Source organism: Melopsittacus undulatus, chromosome 9 (genome assembly GCF_012275295.1).
Source record: "Melopsittacus undulatus isolate bMelUnd1 chromosome 9, bMelUnd1.mat.Z, whole genome shotgun sequence".
Lineage (NCBI taxonomy): Eukaryota > Metazoa > Chordata > Aves > Psittaciformes > Psittaculidae > Melopsittacus > Melopsittacus undulatus.
Window position 1 is genome coordinate 17,003,597 of NC_047535.1, and position 17,829 is coordinate 17,021,425.

Here is a 17,829-nt window from a genome sequence, read left to right on the forward strand (position 1 = left end):
CATTAGAGGATTGACAGTATAAAACCTACTCAAAAATGAGAATGTAGAAACCTTTTAATATATACAAAATGTAACATATGTAAAAAGGTAAATTACAATTTCAGTTTATGAACAGAGGTTGCTGTCTGCTTCTTCTGTTTCTTCTTTAACTTGCTTGCATCTTTGATTTGCATTTTTACTTGATCTTGCAGTTGAGAGAAGAAGGCTTGGGATGATTTCAAGACCTTGTCTTTACCTTCATCCTATCAACAGACAATACACTCATTATAACACCACATTTACAAACAGTATCATTATATATTTACTCACATATAATGGTATTCAACTTAAAAAAGTAATCTGATAATTGTTTTTCGAAGGATGTTTTTCACTGCATTCTTATACACCTGCCATCTAAAGAAATAGTTCCCTTTCTAATCAGCAATTAGCATGGTAGGTTAAGAATAGGCAGCAGGAATGGGTACTTGCACAACATGAGCTACAACATATATGCATTTTGAGTTCCACTTGCCTTTTGAAAAGTAAGCACTTCCTAGAAGTATTCAAGAATATTCTAGAAGTAATCAATTTATTTTTCCTATTAGTTTCTAATACCTTAAAATTTCAGAATTAAAAAAAGAATAATTTATAAAAGTATCATAGGTGGTACACAATTTTACTGTTTTATAGTATACTTTGCATATACACTATGGATATTGTATACGCAAAACAAAATCTGATGAGATTACCACCGAGGTCTGAGTGGTAAGCAAATACCACCTGTCCACAAGGACTTCTGAGGCAATGGAAAGGGATTAGGAGATGTAGTTGTGCCAAAAGGGATGGGAGGGAAAGAAACCCTGAACTTCATTAATTCTTCATCACAAAGTTCCCTTTTCCCTCTCTCTTAACTAAATATTATTGATCCTTGGGATTTTGATATTGTTTAGCTGGGAAAGCCCCAAGTTATACAGGACTGCTTAAGAGAGCCCTACCTTGAGCAGAGAGACTTTGCCTTCTTTTGTCAGCCTTTTTAATGCTGCTGCAGCAGCTTTTTTGTTAAGTTTTGTGCCTTGTTCTGGTTTCATCTTTTCAAGAAGCTTTTGACGTTTCTCCTTTTCTCTTAGCTTCATACGTTTACGAAGCTTCTTCTTTCTTCGTTCACGTTTTTTGTCTGTAGGAGTCTTTTCTGCGTCTGTTTTTACATCACCAGCTTTGTTCTTTTCCTACAGAGAGCAAGATCTCCAGATCCATAAGTATGCAAAAGACTCACTTCACAATACTCAAATCTTAGTTTTCCATTATTTCAAGCATTCAGCCAGCTCAGGGCAATGCCTAATTGAGGTAAAGGCCAAAACCCAGCAAAAGTTGGGAAGTGAGTTATACAATTGATCAAAGACATGCTAATTGCTGCTCCCTATTATTATTTAGCTTTCCCTTCCAAATACCTATATACATATGGGAAAATAATTACCATCACGTAATAGTCAAGAACAAAAACATGTTGATCTCAAAGGTCTTTTCCAACCTAGCTGATGGTATATTATGGCCTAGGGTAGACAAAATTAACTCTTTCCCCTCCTTCATCAATAACCAAATACAAACCAAAAAACCCTGCAACAAAATACATTCCCCCACAGAAAACCCCAACCACCACTAAAATGCAAAGCTGTGAGTTTCACAGGGTGAGGAACCCAGGCTGAAAGAGGGCAGAATCATCCCACTGATCTGGCAGCCAGTACACCTTTCTACCAACAGCGATCCCCTCCCAGTCCTTAGGTGATTTTTATCGGTATTTACCTTGATCTCCTCTGGTGCTAAGAGAGCAGCATCACTAACAGCAACAGGTGCTACTTCTTCCATACTTACAGCTGGAAGGTTTGAAACTATTTTAACTTCTGGCACAGGCTGGAAATAAGGAAACATAATCAGGACCCAGAACATCATCTCACAGCAGCTTACAGGTAACTGAAGATACTAAATAACTGCATTTATTTAGAGACAATTACAGCACATTTAATATGAAATAAAAACAACCACAATAACACTCAATGTTTACTTTCCATTTCCCAAATTTATTTAAAGTATCCCAAGGTGGGGGAACCCAACTTTATGAAACTTATGTACTTACCGGTTTGGGTATGAAGTGGAAGTTACAAAGCGCATCCAGCTTCTGAAAGAGTGAATCCATCATTTCCTGAATTTCTTTGTGTTCAGGATTTTCTTCCTCTTCAGTCTTTTGCTGCATTAATAATGCAATATTACTGCAATGTCATTCATAAAGCTATTTTACTTGAGTAAGACTGCTAACAACACAATATACAGTTCAGAACAATTTTACTGGTGAACACTCAGAGAAAGAGTGAACTGCTTCCACAAAGCTGAACTTCAAAAGGAAAGACACTGCTTATGTTACCTGGTGAAGTTTCATGTATTCTTGCTCATAGATCTCAGCGAGACTCAGTTTACTCTTTTCAGCATCCAAAGTGATACGTTTCTTGTATTCAAAAGCATCCTCTTTTGGTTTTTCTTTTGGTACTACATCATCCCATGCCTGAGAAAGTTACGCAACCACAGTCAAATAACAGGTGCTACAGCTTATTTAGAACATTTTTCACATTACTTATGTGACATATTAAGTAGTTTATGCATGTAGCTTCCCAGGAACACATTGTATCACACTTTCATTTGAAGGAAGAAAAAATACCAAACAGTCAGCTCAGACAGCTCTAGCTTGTGTACTTTTCTTTAGTGGACTGGGGTAAAAATTGTGTAAGAAATAATGAATGTGTCATGTTCTTAAATACTCTCACCTATATGTACCTTCTTTTTATTTTCCTGTTTAACTAACAAGCCTCAACAAGGTGTGGGATACAAATCTTCTATTAGTAGCTTTTAAGAAAAATTAAGTAAACAATGGAGTTTGGGTTAATATTCAGAATGCTCGGAGCATGACATTTAAAGTAGTAGACAAAATTTACAGACTGACTTTATATTCCAAATAAACCCCTTACAGTTTTATCTGCAAACACTCATTTTTTCTGAAGCACATCAAATCCTCGCATGTAACAGGCAAGTAAAAATAGAGCTCCTTAGAAATACAGCAAAAAAATATAATAACCAGTTGCAGAAATTAAAATAAAACCTAACAGTTTAAGAGCTTCAAACTCATACTTCAAACGTGGCCTGTGAATCAAGCTGTGAACAAAATATGGAGAAACAAGTAGGAAAATACTAACCTCATCCAGTATTCTCTGTTTAATGATATCTTCAAGCTGAAAAGTAGTTTCTTCCGTAATCACTGGTGCTGAGAGGAGAAAGAGAAGAATTTTAAGGTTAATGTTTCTCCAGCAAGAAATACTTTTTGCTCTACAAAGCATAAGCAACAGAAAGTAAAGCCTTCACAAATATGTGGCAACTGAAGGCGAAGTAAGTAAATAATGCTTTCTTCTATCTTGAAGAGACTAATTATATTATGCAAGGCTTCTAAATTACTAAATCTGCCACCGAACTAATAAATGTTCTGTTCAGTTAAAAAAGACCAAAAAAAGTTTCACCACAAAAATGCACAACCTCTAAAACACACCAAGAGGTTTAACTTAGTGTTTTGTTATCCTGCGCTTGAGTGCCTGAGTCACAGATGTTTTCAGCAAAGTCAGCAGGTTTCAAGAAGACCCAACATGGCATGCAACATGCTTTCAGGAAAGCCCTTACTCACTACTTACCCATTCGGACTGCGTGGTCAAAAAGTACCGTTTCCTCCAAAAGGCTGTTTTCAGGGCGTTTTTGTCCAGTCACTTCTCCTTTAAGCTGCCAAGGTTTCTCCTTTAACAACTCGTCTTCTAAACTTTTTATTTTTTTGCTCATCTGAAAAACATAATTTCCTATGAAGTTTAAAACACAAAGCTCTCAAGTAAACTTAAGGCAGGAAATCAATAGTTATTTCAGGTATTTTAACTCCTCCTCACATGAGTATAGGAAACACATGGTCGAATCTATATCTGGTATAGAGAAGCCACTTTTTCCTTAATTTGTGAATAGCATCTTCATATTTGCCAGAGACTGAACAAACTACATGATCAATAAGAAAAAAAATAAAAATTGGCCACTGTTTTGAAGTATTAGCAAAATAAAGGAAACAATTACCTTTTCCTGTCTCTTCTCAAAAGATGACTTTATTTCACTGGGATCGCTGCCCTTCTCTAACTGTGTATCAGTAATATCTTCTGTTTCACTGTCATCTGGCAAACTAAAAGTAACTTTTTTGGAAGCTTCTTTACTTCTCATATTTTCCACCATCATTTCATTCATATCCTCAACCCTGTAATATCAGAATTTAATATAAAATAAAGGTTGAAAAGCCTCTATAATTTTTACATTAAGGTATTTCAGCCATTACAACTTTACCTTTTAAACTAATACACACATAAGAAATACAAAGGCAGGAGACATTAGGGAAATTTCTATTAACAATAACTTTCAAGAACTGAAGTTATAGCTATTAAATGATTTATTCAAATAAATGTCAAGAAACAATACTCAGAAGATAAGCAAATGAACTACTTTTTAAATCAGACGACAATGCAAATCACGACCATGCAACAAGTAACAGAGAATGGCACACCATGACCAAAGTAAGCCTGCTATCACACTTCATTTTCTGCTTTATTTCAGTGTACAATTACAAGGATGTTCTTAACTGCAAATAATGCATATACTTACTCAGACATGCTTTCTTCATTCTGGTCTTCAATAGCACTGTCCACTTCCTCTTCCTGATCATCTTCACCATCATTAGCTACTAAATCGTCATTGACCGGATCAAAGAAATCTTCATATGTCAAGTCTCTAGAACATTTAGTTGGCTAAGAAGAGCAAAGGGAAAACAAACCAAACTAAACAAAAACTGTTAAGACTGACAGAAGACTAACAGTATCCTGTCTTAAAGGGTCAGTCTTTAGCACCTGGGGAATAGCACTACCTGTGTAAGAGTAATACATTTTAGTGAAACCTTAACCCATGTTAGGGCATCTAAGTAAAGTTAATCTCTTGTATAAGTATTTAAAATATTCTACCACTGAAATTCATTTCTAATTTCAACATATACATAAGTCAAAGAGCAGTATATTTTGTCAACTACTTGTCAGAATGCGTATATGTTCCCTTGTACCTTGGGCATAGCTCTTAATTGCTAGTGGGAATCTCTGATAACATTAAATAATAAAAGATTTCTTTCCAAAACAAGTGCTAAAAGACTTAAATCAGTTACAAAACCTTAGAGATCTCCAGCTAACAGATGTCAATGCTGAGCGACACATCTTTTTAATTTGCTGGGTTACCTGTTCTGCAATTCTGCAAGGTCATTTATTTCTTGTGACATACTATACTATCTCTTCCTTTATTAACCTAAAAACACAAGACTGATCTAGAAAGTATGTTCTTCTATACTAGGACATTTTGTCACCAGACATTCATTTTAAATAAAATGAAGCTTCAGAAGTAACCATTAGTCATCTAATCAATGTAAACTTGGAATTTTCTACTCAAAACTCAGCAATTTATAGTCATCTTAACAAATATCAGGTCTTGATTTAAAGGAAAATAGATATCAGAAAATTAATTTGCTGATATTCTTACTTTGACTGTAGCTCCTTCAGATTCTTCTTCCTCATCATCTGAGATGATGTCTTCAAAATAATTAATATCATCTTCTTCCTCCCTGTTTTCCTTCTCTGCGTGTTCTAAAAAAGCTTCCATCTCAGCCAGCTTGAAAAACTTGTCATCCACTATAGATTTTCTTCCCGTTTTTTTTCAATGTGGTTTCCTTAGCTGTTTTAGTTTCCTGCTCCAGTGCCTCAATATCAAAGTCCAGATCAGAATCCTCATCACTGCATTTCTGCATTATGCTTTCTTTGAGTTTACTCTGCTTTTCTTTTGCTTTAGTTTTATCTTTCGTATTCTTCTGTTCAGTTTCTGCATCCATTATGTTGTCTTCAAATTCCTGGTCGCTGCTGGTCTCCGCATCAGAGTCATTCTCTTCCTGATCTGAGAGAAGGCAAAGACCTTCATCCTTGGCATCCCTTGCAATGGACTTCTTGAAGAAATCGAGAACTTCATTGTTCTGGAGCTCTAGCTGCTGCCAAATCTGTTCTTCATCAAAGTTTTCTATCACCAGCTCTTTTAGAGGACCCCCGCGAACTATATTACTTCCCAGAGCTTTATTCAAGTCATAGAGAGTCTTTGTCAATGCTCTGAAGTCGGAAGACAATCCATCTTGTACACTAGAGTAGAAAAAAACCCCAAAAGTAACAACAGAGCTTTTAAACGGGCAAGTTAGTATTACTTTTTTATTTTCTATTTTGCAGAATTTACTAGCTTTCATTCATTTTGTACCTTCCTTTAAGTTAATCACATCGTCATGCTGCAGCTCCTATATACTTAGGTATTTTGATGCTACACAGTAATACCTTTCACCAATTACTGCCGAGGCTTACTTTCTACACATTTCTTGGGAGTACTATTAGTAAACATTCCTTGAAATAAAGCCATTATAATTTCATCACAGCTTCATTACAATTCGTGTATCAAGTAGCAACTGAAAGAGTATTCCACACTTCTACGTAGTTGTATCTTACTGTACGGTCCCTTAACTTTAAGAAGGCTATTCCCTATCCACAAGAAGCTGGGAAATAAGGCATTTTCTTCTCTAAAACCACCCATGCTTCAGCATAGCCCGTTAAAACCCACACCTGTCTCCCAGCTGCCGAGCCCTGAGGGACGGAACCCCCAGGTCTCGCCGCTCTTAAGAGCTCCGCAGCCCTGGGGCGGCCGTCGGCTGTCACGCGGCCCCCCGCAGACCGCTGAGTCCCGCGTAGATGGCGGAGTAGCCCCCGCGCAAGCACGGTTCGACACTGGCAGCTCTCGGCCGCTGCAAAGCTGAATCCCGCAGTACCTCAGGAAGCGTTCGGGGCGAGCCGCGGCGGCACCCGCCACCCTAAGGCACGTCTCCAACCCCTTCACCGCCGCCATCTTCCCGCCAGCCGAGGCGCATGGAACAACCTGGTGGCACCGCCCCCTGTAGCGCAGGCTGTGCGCTCCGCACGAGTCCCGCGGCCGGCACCGAGGTTCCGGGCACCGAGGTTCCGGGCACCGAGGTTCCGGCCCGGCTCCGCGCCCTTGCTGCTGCCACAGAGCAGCCTCGCTTGCTCATGTCATACCCGCTGCTTTCGGCGCGCCTGCTCTGCTTCGCACTGAACCGCCAGCCGGGTGCTGCACTCATTTACTGATGGCTGCTGCTTCCTCACCTTGGAAGCGCGTGGTACTGCTCTGGATTCGGATGTGCATCAGCACTGGAAACCCTCCTCTGAATATAGTACCTCTACAGTCATCTTTGCAGTTTTCTCTCTGGCCTAGATAGAAGGGCTATTTTGGAACCACACATTTCCAGCTGATTCTTTGAGCAAAATGCCCGAGGTTACCTGTGTGTGCAAGCTCCCAGCTAGCTGGGCACCCATTCACATGCCTATGCCATTAGCTAGCACTGCCCAGTGTTCAACTGCTTTGTTACTTTACATCACATAGTTTCCTCAAAGTTTATTTTGTGAAGTCAAATTAAGCACTACACCCACAGACTCTTGTGAGGAAGCTGCAGCTGGAGGAGGCAACCCAATCCATTCCTCTTCCATGGTGCAGAACACACCAACAAGGGCTGCCTGCATCTGCTTTCACCCTGCTGCTCCAGGCCCCAGCCATCCACAGCTGTTCAGTACCTCGATCCAAAACTGTGGCTGGCCTCTTTGCTGTTGTGACTGTCTCTGCTGTTCCTCTGCTGCTTTCATGTTTCCTTCCTACCAACAGCAGAAGTCTTTTCAGCATAAGGAAAACAAAGCCCTGCTAGGCAACTTCTGTGTGGTTCTCACTGGCATTTTGCACACTCAAAAAAGCCTTTGTGTGGAGCAGTGCCCATCCATCAGATTCTTGAGTGTGACCTGCACCAGAGCTTCTCTGATCAGCATAAACATATCTGACACGTTATAACCTGGGTTGGAAGCAAAAAAGTGTCGTATCTTGGGACTTTTAAATACCCATTTTGACTACTGACTTTGATCTGAAGTTTTAATCCTATCAGATTTGAAATGGCACAAGCTGGTTATGCATTCTGTACATACCACAGCATCTGCAATGCCCTATACCTCTGACATGTCAGGGATGCAGCATCAGAAGACAGCCTGCTCATTGTCCCGAATCTCTTTTGCACAGGTGCTTTAGTCAGAGAACTTCCTCTCTCTATAGGTGTCCCTTGCTATCGCTGGCCTCTCTCGCACTTCGGATCAGCGCAGCAAACGGCTGCGGATCCTGCACAGCCGCCTGCCCGCACTCAGGCCACACGCTGCCTGGCAATGGGCGCCCGAGGGAGCCCTCTCCTCCCGCGAAAGAACCGGGCAGCCACGCCCGCCAGCCCAGCCAGGGCTAACGAGCCCCTCGCCGTGACACTGCCATTGCCGCTGCCGGCGCTCCGGACCAAGACGCTCCGGTCCTATAAGCACAGCGCCGAAGGGGCCGCGGCTCGGGCGTGCTCTCAGCTCCGCGCGGCCGGGAGGCGGCGGCCGCTGCTATAGCGACGGCGGAAGGCGGCCGCTCCCCCGGACAAGGCCCCTCCTGCCGCGGGCGGACCCAGTGCGAGCGGCGAGATGGCGGCTTCCCTGGGGCGAGCGGTGGCCGGTAACGTGGGCGCCGGTGGGGGGCCGGGACGGGCATCGGGGCCAGTGACGGGCGGCCTCAGGTCTCGGTCCCCGCTCCGGCCCGCGGTGGAGGGCAGCGCGGCTTCGCGCGGGGGCCCGGCGGGCCGTCAGGGCGGGATAGCACCGCCTTTGCCTGCCGTGAGATGCGGGAGCGGGTCGGAGGCTCCCGGTGACAGCCTTACAGGCCGCGACAAAAGAGAACTGCTTTTATAAGTGAAAACAAGCCCTCATGATCCAGATGAGAGACACGTTAACCACGGGCATTTGCTTATGCGGCAAACTCCAAGCTTAATACTTTAGCCACAAGGAACAGCTTGTCTTTTTTAGGGTACAACCTGGAGATCGACTGCAGAATAATTTCCTGTTCATTATAATTACCTGGACTGTTAGCTCTCTTAGTAGTAAGGGTAGGTTAAACTTACTGTATCTAAACCACACCATTTCACATAGTAGACTTAGAGAGAAAACTGAGTAAAGAGAGTCAGTGCTTCAGTGATCGATCTGTGGGATACCAGGAATGAAAACACCCTTGTGCAATTGCGCTTTGATGGAAGAAACCAGAGCTGCAGTAAAGTGATGCTCAATTTCTAGGAACTATGGAGCCCATCTAATTCCCAAAAAACATCTTCTGCACAGAGCAAAGCATCACTTTGGATGGCCTAAGCCTTGTTGGCTGGCCAAGTTTCCAAAATGCTAACATCACCTTGAAATTGTTGGGATATAAGAATGGGCAGACAGCCCCCATATTCCAGAGTCCTTATGACCATAACATCCCCTCCATGCCTGGCAGTTTCTCTCAACCTCAGGTGGTTGACACAGAACATTGCCCAGTACAAGGTTCTTCTTACTGTGACCCAAGTTGTATAACCTCCCCATAGAGAACATGACTGAATTCAGTTGGATTTGGCTTGTGTTTGATGACTTAGCCAAGTAAGTCAATGATCACCACCCCACATAAGGAGCAACAAGCCTAGGAATAAAAATTTGAAGGAAGAGGATCTTGTTTTATGGGGTACTGCAGATTTGTTACTTCACATTCATAATCTGCTCTGTTATAGAATGTAAGCCTCCACTGGTACAACTGTGCATGTTTAAACTCTGATGTGCATAATACTAGTAGATCAGTGAGTGAACCATTAATAGAATAAAGCCCAAATAAATAAATTTAAAAATATACTTCAAATGAAGCTGAAGAAGGTGACATACATTCTGCAGTATCACTGAGACTAGGAAGCCGGCAATCGCGTAAGAGAGTAGGGTCAGATGAGTATTCTCTAAAGGACAAATTCAGATTTGTCTGTCAGTGTTTGAAAAATAAGTTCTTAAAAAAACCCTACAAGTAGGGCAAATGGTGCATGTACCTGGAGAAGCCACTGCATGTGTTAATTTAGTCAGCATATGCAAGTTTTTGAAGCAGGGCAGATACTTCGATAGATTAATTTGTCAGAATATCCACTTGCTTCAGAAGAAGCAGAGAAAGGGTTTTTTTAACACTGGAGTTGAAAAATACTTTTATTATTGAAGAATCTAGCCACAACAGTTAATAGGAGTAGCTTTTGATATATGCATAAATATAAGTGTTTCTTTCCTGAAACATGGAAGGGATGGGGTTTCAATCTGAAATTTTCTGAGAAGCTTTCTTTTTCACTGCAGGGTCATCTTTTGATTATTGGATTAGAAGAAGAAGATGAGAATTTTAAGTAATTAATCTATAATTGTTATCTATATAATGCAAGAAAACCACAAATGTTTTTTGTTTAATCTCAGACAATTCATACTGGTAATTATGGGTTTAAAATTAAAGCTCTGTATACATATGACTAGAGCTAGGGTAAATTCACAAGACTTCTAGAATAAAGTAAAAAACCCCCACCAAACCTGCAAAAAAGTCCACTGCCCCTACATACTCAGATGAAAAATATAGACAGAGAGTTGTACTATCCAATCCATAATTAAGTGAGAGGAGGAAATAGATGCATAAATAATATTGTCATATGGGTGGCAATTTAAGTATCTTTGACTTTATAAGAATTCTAGAAATATACTTCACTTTTTCAATCTATTATCTCTCTAGATACCACACCACAAGAATCAAAACATTTTTTTTAGGCAGAACACAACAGAAGTAGCATTTTCTATTCTTTTAGCTATTGCTTCAGTAATAACTGATTGTATCTCTAATAATAATAGGTATGTAGTCATACACCCTATGCGAAGTACAGCAAGAATTACAGATGAGAGATGTAAAAAGAAGACGGAAAACTTCTAGCCTTTCTCATCCATACAGATTGTTTGAAAAATCTGTATTAGTAGTTATTTCCACTGAACTGTGGTCTGTTAATATTTGGAAGGAATGAAACAATAAAAGGCTCTAGGAAACACAACAAATTGTATAGTAACTGATCCTTATCTTTCAAAGGATATTTGTGTTTTGGAGAATACTGACCTGTAAGTGGAAGATAATCTCTTGCTTCAGCAAGAACTTAATCAGGATATTTCTGTGTAGAAGTTGCTAGGGTATTATTTTTTATCATTGAAAAGTACTTTGAAAAGTTTTTTTAGAAAAATAATAAGTTGACAAGTACTGCTTTACTATGCTATTATGATAGCCTAAAGGTAACCAGTGAAAAATTATTTTGTAGAACTTCTGTCTGTAATGAAGGAGATGAAAGGATGTACTGTGTGAAGGCTGATGAAAAATATTGCAGGGCTGTCACTTACAGAACTGGGCAAGTTTCTGGAAGATACTGATTTAATATTCACAAAAGATTCTGAAGAGACTTACTTTTGTGGTACTAAGTCTTCGGAAGTATGTACATTGCAGTTTTAAGTCTCAATCACACACAAACACTTCTTCCTTCATCACAGCACAATGCTCAGAAAGGCTTAAATTCAAGGACTGCATTAGTTGTCTTTATGAAGAAAAATTAACTGATAGTTGTGGAGTCTTGAATTCCTGTGAAATGGTAGTTCTCATTTTCATTCAGTGAAGCTACCAGCTTAATTACAGCTACTAATAATCTTACAATTGCTACAAACCTTACAGAGTACAAAGAGTCTGGGAAAATGCAAGCCAGGCTATCCTCACTATATTGCAAAGCATCAGAATTTCATTGCATGTTTGGCACAATTTCTTAGCAAAATAGTACATTTGTGACTTTAAAGCTAAGAATGACTCAAAGACTTCCAAAAATGCGGAGATGCCTCTAGCTTGGCCTTGAGGCACTGTGAACTCTGACATGGCCTAAAGCAAACTGGCATGAAATAAAAATGCAGTTTTTATGAATATATCCCTTCATCTAATTCTAATTCTCGTACTAGAAACAACTGATACGATGACAATTTCTCCCCTAACCTCTCCACATTCTAGACTGAGGTTTTTTTTAAAGTAATTGATTTGTAAGTATCCTCATTTTATATCCTTTTCTCAGTGTTTGTTTGGTTTTGTTTGTTTGTTTGTTTTAAACAAGGAACCCTAGAACTATTTGTAAGCAACACAGCAATTTGACACAGATAGTGCAAAGTTCAGTGCTGCCTTGTCAGAGCAGTCAGTGAAGAGTTCTGGACATATCTAAGCAGTTTTTCATGACACTGAGTTTCTCCATAACTTCTCCATCTTTTGTCTACATCTTAGCCCTTACCTTTGTGTCTTATGATCATCCAATATTATCATGAGCCAAATCATATTCTTCTCTTTTTGTAAGTCATACTGTAGTCAGTGACACTTATTACATTTAAAAAGCTATTATGATTTTAACCTTAAGGATGATCTTCAAAATTATTATTGATCAGTTGGCCATAATATTGTTCACAGTACTTAGAACTCAAATATTTCTAAGTATCTTGAAACAGATCAGTGAAACAAGTATAAGACCTGTATGGCATGTGAAAGGTAAGAAGGGCAAATCATCTGAGAAAGAGAAAATAAGAAATCATGAGAGTTTTTGATTCCTTAAGCTTCAGCTGCAACAAGACATTTCTTTCCTTGCTAGAGTTAGCTCTGACAGCTGGGAGCTGAAGTCCTTTCTTTACGTTCTCAATCTTGCAGTATCACTTCTGTCCAAGATTTTGTCTAGGTTTTCTTATTTGTTATGATCTCTAGGTGAATAGTCATACATCATTTCTTTCTCTATTTTGTAAGAAGCTCTGAAGAAATCAGAAGTAACTTTTAAGTACATTATGTAGTTGAAGATTACATTTGGCCAGATATTCCTCTTTTTAACAGGCATGTGTAAGCATTTACATCAAATTTGTGTTTGGTTTTAGTTTTGTTTTTTATACTTCTGAATAATTTCAGTCTCTGAAAAAAAAATTGAACTGTTAGTACTACAGTATAACTCTGTCCTTGGTCTCAGCTTTGCACACTGGTGTGCTTATGACATAGGAGTTACATAGGCCTTATTGAAAGGGGATAGAGCAGATACCAATACTTTCTCAAAAACACTGTATCTGTGCTATTCACTTTTTTTCAGGGCTTCTTACCAGATTGCGGACTTCAGCTACCACAACACGAACTCTATTACCATCCAGTTACTGTTCTCAAAACATTCCAAGCTGTTTGTGGAAACTGGGCCGACTTAATCACGTAGCAATTGCAGTACCTGATCTGGAGAAAGCTCAGTCCCTGTATAAAGATGTGTTAGGAGCACAGGTGAGCGAGACTGTTGCTCTTCCCGAACATGGTGTCTACACTGTTTTTGTGGAGCTGGGAAATACCAAGCTGGAACTTCTACATCCTTTAGGAGAGAAGAGTCCCATTGCAAGCTTTCTGCAAAAAAACAAGACTGGAGGAATGCACCATATCTGCATTGAGGTATTTTAACACAATATAACATGCAATAAGATAGAGACATACATGCGTAATTTTTTCATAGGTTTGACCTGTCAAGATCTGTCAAGATCAAATATATAAAACTGTCATATTTGTGAGAACCTATATTGCATAAGAAGAAGTCTTAAACATGACTTTTTCCATTTTGGAAATCACATGAGCTATGTGATATTTTTTTCCTCTTTTAGGCTATAAAGATTAAATTGGAGAGGGGAGGGATAAATATCCAGTGCAGAAGGTGGACAAGCCCAAGGGCTTGTGAAGAGTGTTTGACAGGTGTGAACTTCCTGACATAGAAAGGACACACTGGAAAAAGACATAGTTTTAAGTTTAGCTAAGGCATAGATTTAGATTTTCAGAAGTTTCTTTCTGTTTGATATTTAGTTGATATTTGTATACAGAAGTCAAAAAAGATTAACAGTTGTACTTACCAAACAGCAGTAAAGTTGCCAGAGTTCCTTTTGTCCTGTTCTTCCTTGTCCATCAAAGAGAGATTGGTCTGGAAGTACACGAGATGTAAAGGTGCTGGTAAAGTACTTATAAATATGCTCATGTTTTAGTGTAGATGTTTGATGCAAAGTGTCATACTGCTGCCTATGATGTATGTTTTTAATATTTCACAGATCTAAGTCTTGCAAACTTTATTATTTAATGCAAAGTGTAATAATAAAAAGTAATGGGATTACTGATGTAAAAATTGTTTTCAGAATACATCTATTATGACCAGTGTTTCCATTTGCACGCTTTCTTCGAGAATTGATAAATTTTGCATACACACAGGCATTGCAGTTTTTCTTACATTGACTATTTGCAGATATTCAAGAATAAGAAAATGAATGCTGTTTAAATTGGCCATAAACTGATTGCTGGGCAGTTCTGCTTTAGAAATGTTTTGACCTCAGCTGAACTTAGGAAATGGGGACTGTAGAAGAAAGAAGCAAGTGGCAGTAAGAAGAAAATCCCTCCAGTCCTCACTAAGACCAGTGGACTGACTTACAGGTACAGGGAAGGAAGTTGTAGGCATTTCTCAGCAAAACCAGGTCAAAACCCCCTAGGCTTTTAAGTATATGCAATCACTTTTAAGATGTTTAAAGAAACACTTTCTACCAGCTGAAATAGTTCTATGTAGATTGGTATCTTGTATGAGAGATGATCTTGTTGCATATAAACCAAAGATGGCTGTCAAGAGAAGTCATACAGCTAGTTATGAAACTTGAGAAGAATGGAACACGCTAATTATACCACATTGGACAATGTAAAAGTGTTGTGTTAAAAAAGAAAATTTGTAACTGTATACAATAGGTCAAACAAGCCAGGAGTCATAATCAGTTCATTCCTATTAATCGGGTGAGCTAGTGCTACTTGCAGCCAGATTTTCGTAGCCTTGTAAATTACTAATAGATAATCAGGGTGGAGAGGGAAAGATTATCCTAAGTCCCTCATGTTTGTCTCCATGTAAAAGCAAATGGAAGATTATAGACTAATTTACATAGAGAAAAAAGTTACTCATTGTTAACCTGCTGGGACTGAAAACCACTACCATAGTCAATCAAAAAGATATTAACCTATTCTCACAATGGAAAACCTTACAAAGATATGTTGTCTTCTGAAGCTGAGCAAAAACAGTTTTAAGAAAAACTGTAAAAGAACTTCTGTGTTAATTGACTGTTCATCTGAAATGAAGTATTTTGTAGAAATATCTCTCTATGAACAATTTTATTGCAAAAAGCTGAATTGTAAAAATTCTTTCCATACTGGAAAGGACGCCTGACAAGTTTATCAAAATGGGCTTTTACTTTCTTCCTTCTGTCTTACTATTCAAAGGAAAATTTCAGACAAAAGTTTTGATAGGGTATTTGTTTCAGACAAAATAAGCATTCTAAGAAGAAATTAGGTTATTCCTGACCACCTATAATTGAATTTAGTACCTGTAAAGAAAGCATGCTGGACACTTGTAGAATAAGAGAAACCCGATCCTGATACTGTCCTAACATGGATGCACCAACAGGCTTTCCACTGTTTACTCTCTCTGCTTCCTCAGGATGCAGTAATTCATTCCAGCTGAGCTCAGACATAGTTCTGGCTATCTCTGCAGGACAGGAGCAGCAGCTGCAGTAGCTTTTCTGCTTGGGGAAACAACCTGGAGGGGGCTGTGGCACACATGACATGTGCTGGTTTATTTTAGATGAAACTTGACAGTCACTCTTTTTTTTTAGCAGACTGGTAGTTCTGTGTAGGAAGAACTGTATCGAGTTCAGAATTTTCATGAACAGAATTGGTGCAAATGAGTAGGAATTAACTGATGTCTGTTCCTCTGAATTAAAGCTAGGTATTTCCTTCTTCCCTACAATGGCTTCATGCATGTTTATTCACCAAGTTATGTCCAGACATCTGTCTTGAAAAATGGCAATGGTATTATTTTAATTCTAGTGTGTTATTGATTATTGAATCTTGAATTTGCCAAACTGAGTGCTAATTTAATTATTTCAAAGAAGTAATGCATGTATGGTTTGAGAAAATTAAAATTTCATCTGATGACATGACATCAGACTTAAGATCACATTATGCAGTGTAGACATGGTTTTGCTAATTACGTATTTCTGCAGGAAACTACTGAAATATGTTAAAAGCTATGATTATAATCAAGCTCAATAGGAAAACAGCTCATATTCTGGGTACGTTTCTGATAATTCTGAGGTTTTCTTAGTAAACTTAGTAAACTACTACTCAGAAGGAGGATACATAAATCTAAAAGAGGTTTTCCTTTTACCTTCTGCCTATTGCCCTCCCTTTTACCAGCATTTAATGAGTTCTGTCATCAATTAGACATGGAGGCATTCTTCTTTAGTTATTGATAGTTTGAAAGCACTATGATCTTGGTAATAGTAGTGCAGACTTCAGATTATTTACGGAGTCCTTATAAAGTAACAATATAAAATAATCAATGGGCTTTGTGCGTGAGTGATTCTTTAATAATTTCTTAAATATAACACAATCTATTTAAACAATATTTTATAAAATCTTCAAACAACAAATGCAAACTTCTGTAGGATTTTTAAGACTAGATGTTTTAAAACTCTTTTAATTTATTTTCAGAATTATATTAGAATTTAGAAATAACATTTTAGTAAGGAATTACATTATTGGTTCTAATTGTAGAATCTGCATAATACAGTGTAATATGTTAATTTGTGTGAACTGTATTTTTCTTTTATAAGGTTGATGACATAAAAGCAGCTATGACAGAACTGAAGAAAAAAAAGATACGAATATTGAGTGAAGAGCCAAAAATAGGTGCACATGGCAAACCTGTGATTTTTCTTCACCCTAAAGATTGCCATGGAGTACTTGTGGAACTTGAGCAAGCTTGAGCTGTAATATTCATAAATAAAACAATAGATTAGCTGTGAAGTTACTGAGCTGGTGCTGGGAATATTGATGTGATATTCACTCTTTACAAGTTCACTGTAGTTGCCATGGATTAAGTACAGCTTTTGTGAACTGAAAGTGTGCTACAGATTTAGGGTTCGTTTTCGTTGTTGTTGATCTGATTCTCAGAATTAGTATTTATATTTTTTAAATTCTCTATGATTCTTAAAACAAACACATAAGCCAAGTAGCAATTTATGTTCTGTTGCCTCATGTTTGCAGCATGATTTTACCTCTGTAACCACAGAAACTAGGTCAACCCACATTATTTTGTTCTACATTTCAGAGCAGAGACCCACTTGTCAGTGACAACACTAAAGCTTAGCTATTCACCTTAGAAATAAAGGAAAAATGAACATTGTATTTCTGTTTTCACCATTCACCATCTGTACTTCACACTGATTCATTGGTTCACGCAATAAAAAAAATCCTCACATTATTGTATGGTTGTCTGCAATCAGTAAATAAGTTATCTTTGGCGTAACTACTGCCAAGGAAGTTACCATGCATACATCATCATTTAGGTGTTTTATGAACACTGTGGTTATGCAGACAATTCAAGAACAGTACCTGAAAAATTATTTGCCTGAAATGTATTTCAAACTGTAGTGTACATTTCATTTTATTTCTTTTTCAGGTATTGAATATTTGTTTTTTAAGCTTTAGCCCTATGAAGATATCTGGGACAGACCTGAACAAATAGTGATTAATCTTTTAACTTACTTTATAAATATGGTTGTCTATACAAAAGCACTTGCAAAATCAGTGGCAAACACAAGCCACATAAGTCTTGGTTACGGACATTGTCTTTAACATCAGATATCGTGCCAGTATGCTCATGTTTCTGAC

General features: G+C 38.5%; 2 protein-coding genes across 2 annotated transcripts; one reads left to right on the top strand and one right to left on the bottom strand.

The window, feature by feature from the left end:
- Positions 1–36: 36 nt before the first annotated feature.
- On the bottom strand, positions 37–7,038 carry MPHOSPH10 (M-phase phosphoprotein 10). The gene is given in 12 exon segments (XM_031046022.2): positions 37–242; positions 975–1,205; positions 1,780–1,887; positions 2,111–2,221; positions 2,396–2,533; positions 3,219–3,286; positions 3,705–3,846; positions 4,126–4,300; positions 4,702–4,844; positions 5,617–5,776; positions 5,778–6,260; positions 6,932–7,038. Coding segments are annotated over 12 exon segments (1,986 nt in total). The 5' UTR covers positions 7,009–7,038; the 3' UTR covers positions 37–92.
- A 1,541-nt stretch (positions 7,039–8,579) lies between these two features.
- Positions 8,580–17,331, top strand: MCEE (methylmalonyl-CoA epimerase). Its single transcript, XM_034065875.1, has 3 exons — positions 8,580–8,700; positions 13,193–13,533; positions 16,770–17,331. The coding sequence occupies exons 1-3, from the start codon at positions 8,670–8,672 to the stop codon at positions 16,920–16,922; spliced, it is 525 nt and encodes a 174-aa protein (XP_033921766.1). The 5' UTR covers positions 8,580–8,669; the 3' UTR covers positions 16,923–17,331.
- Positions 17,332–17,829: the final 498 nt, after the last annotated feature.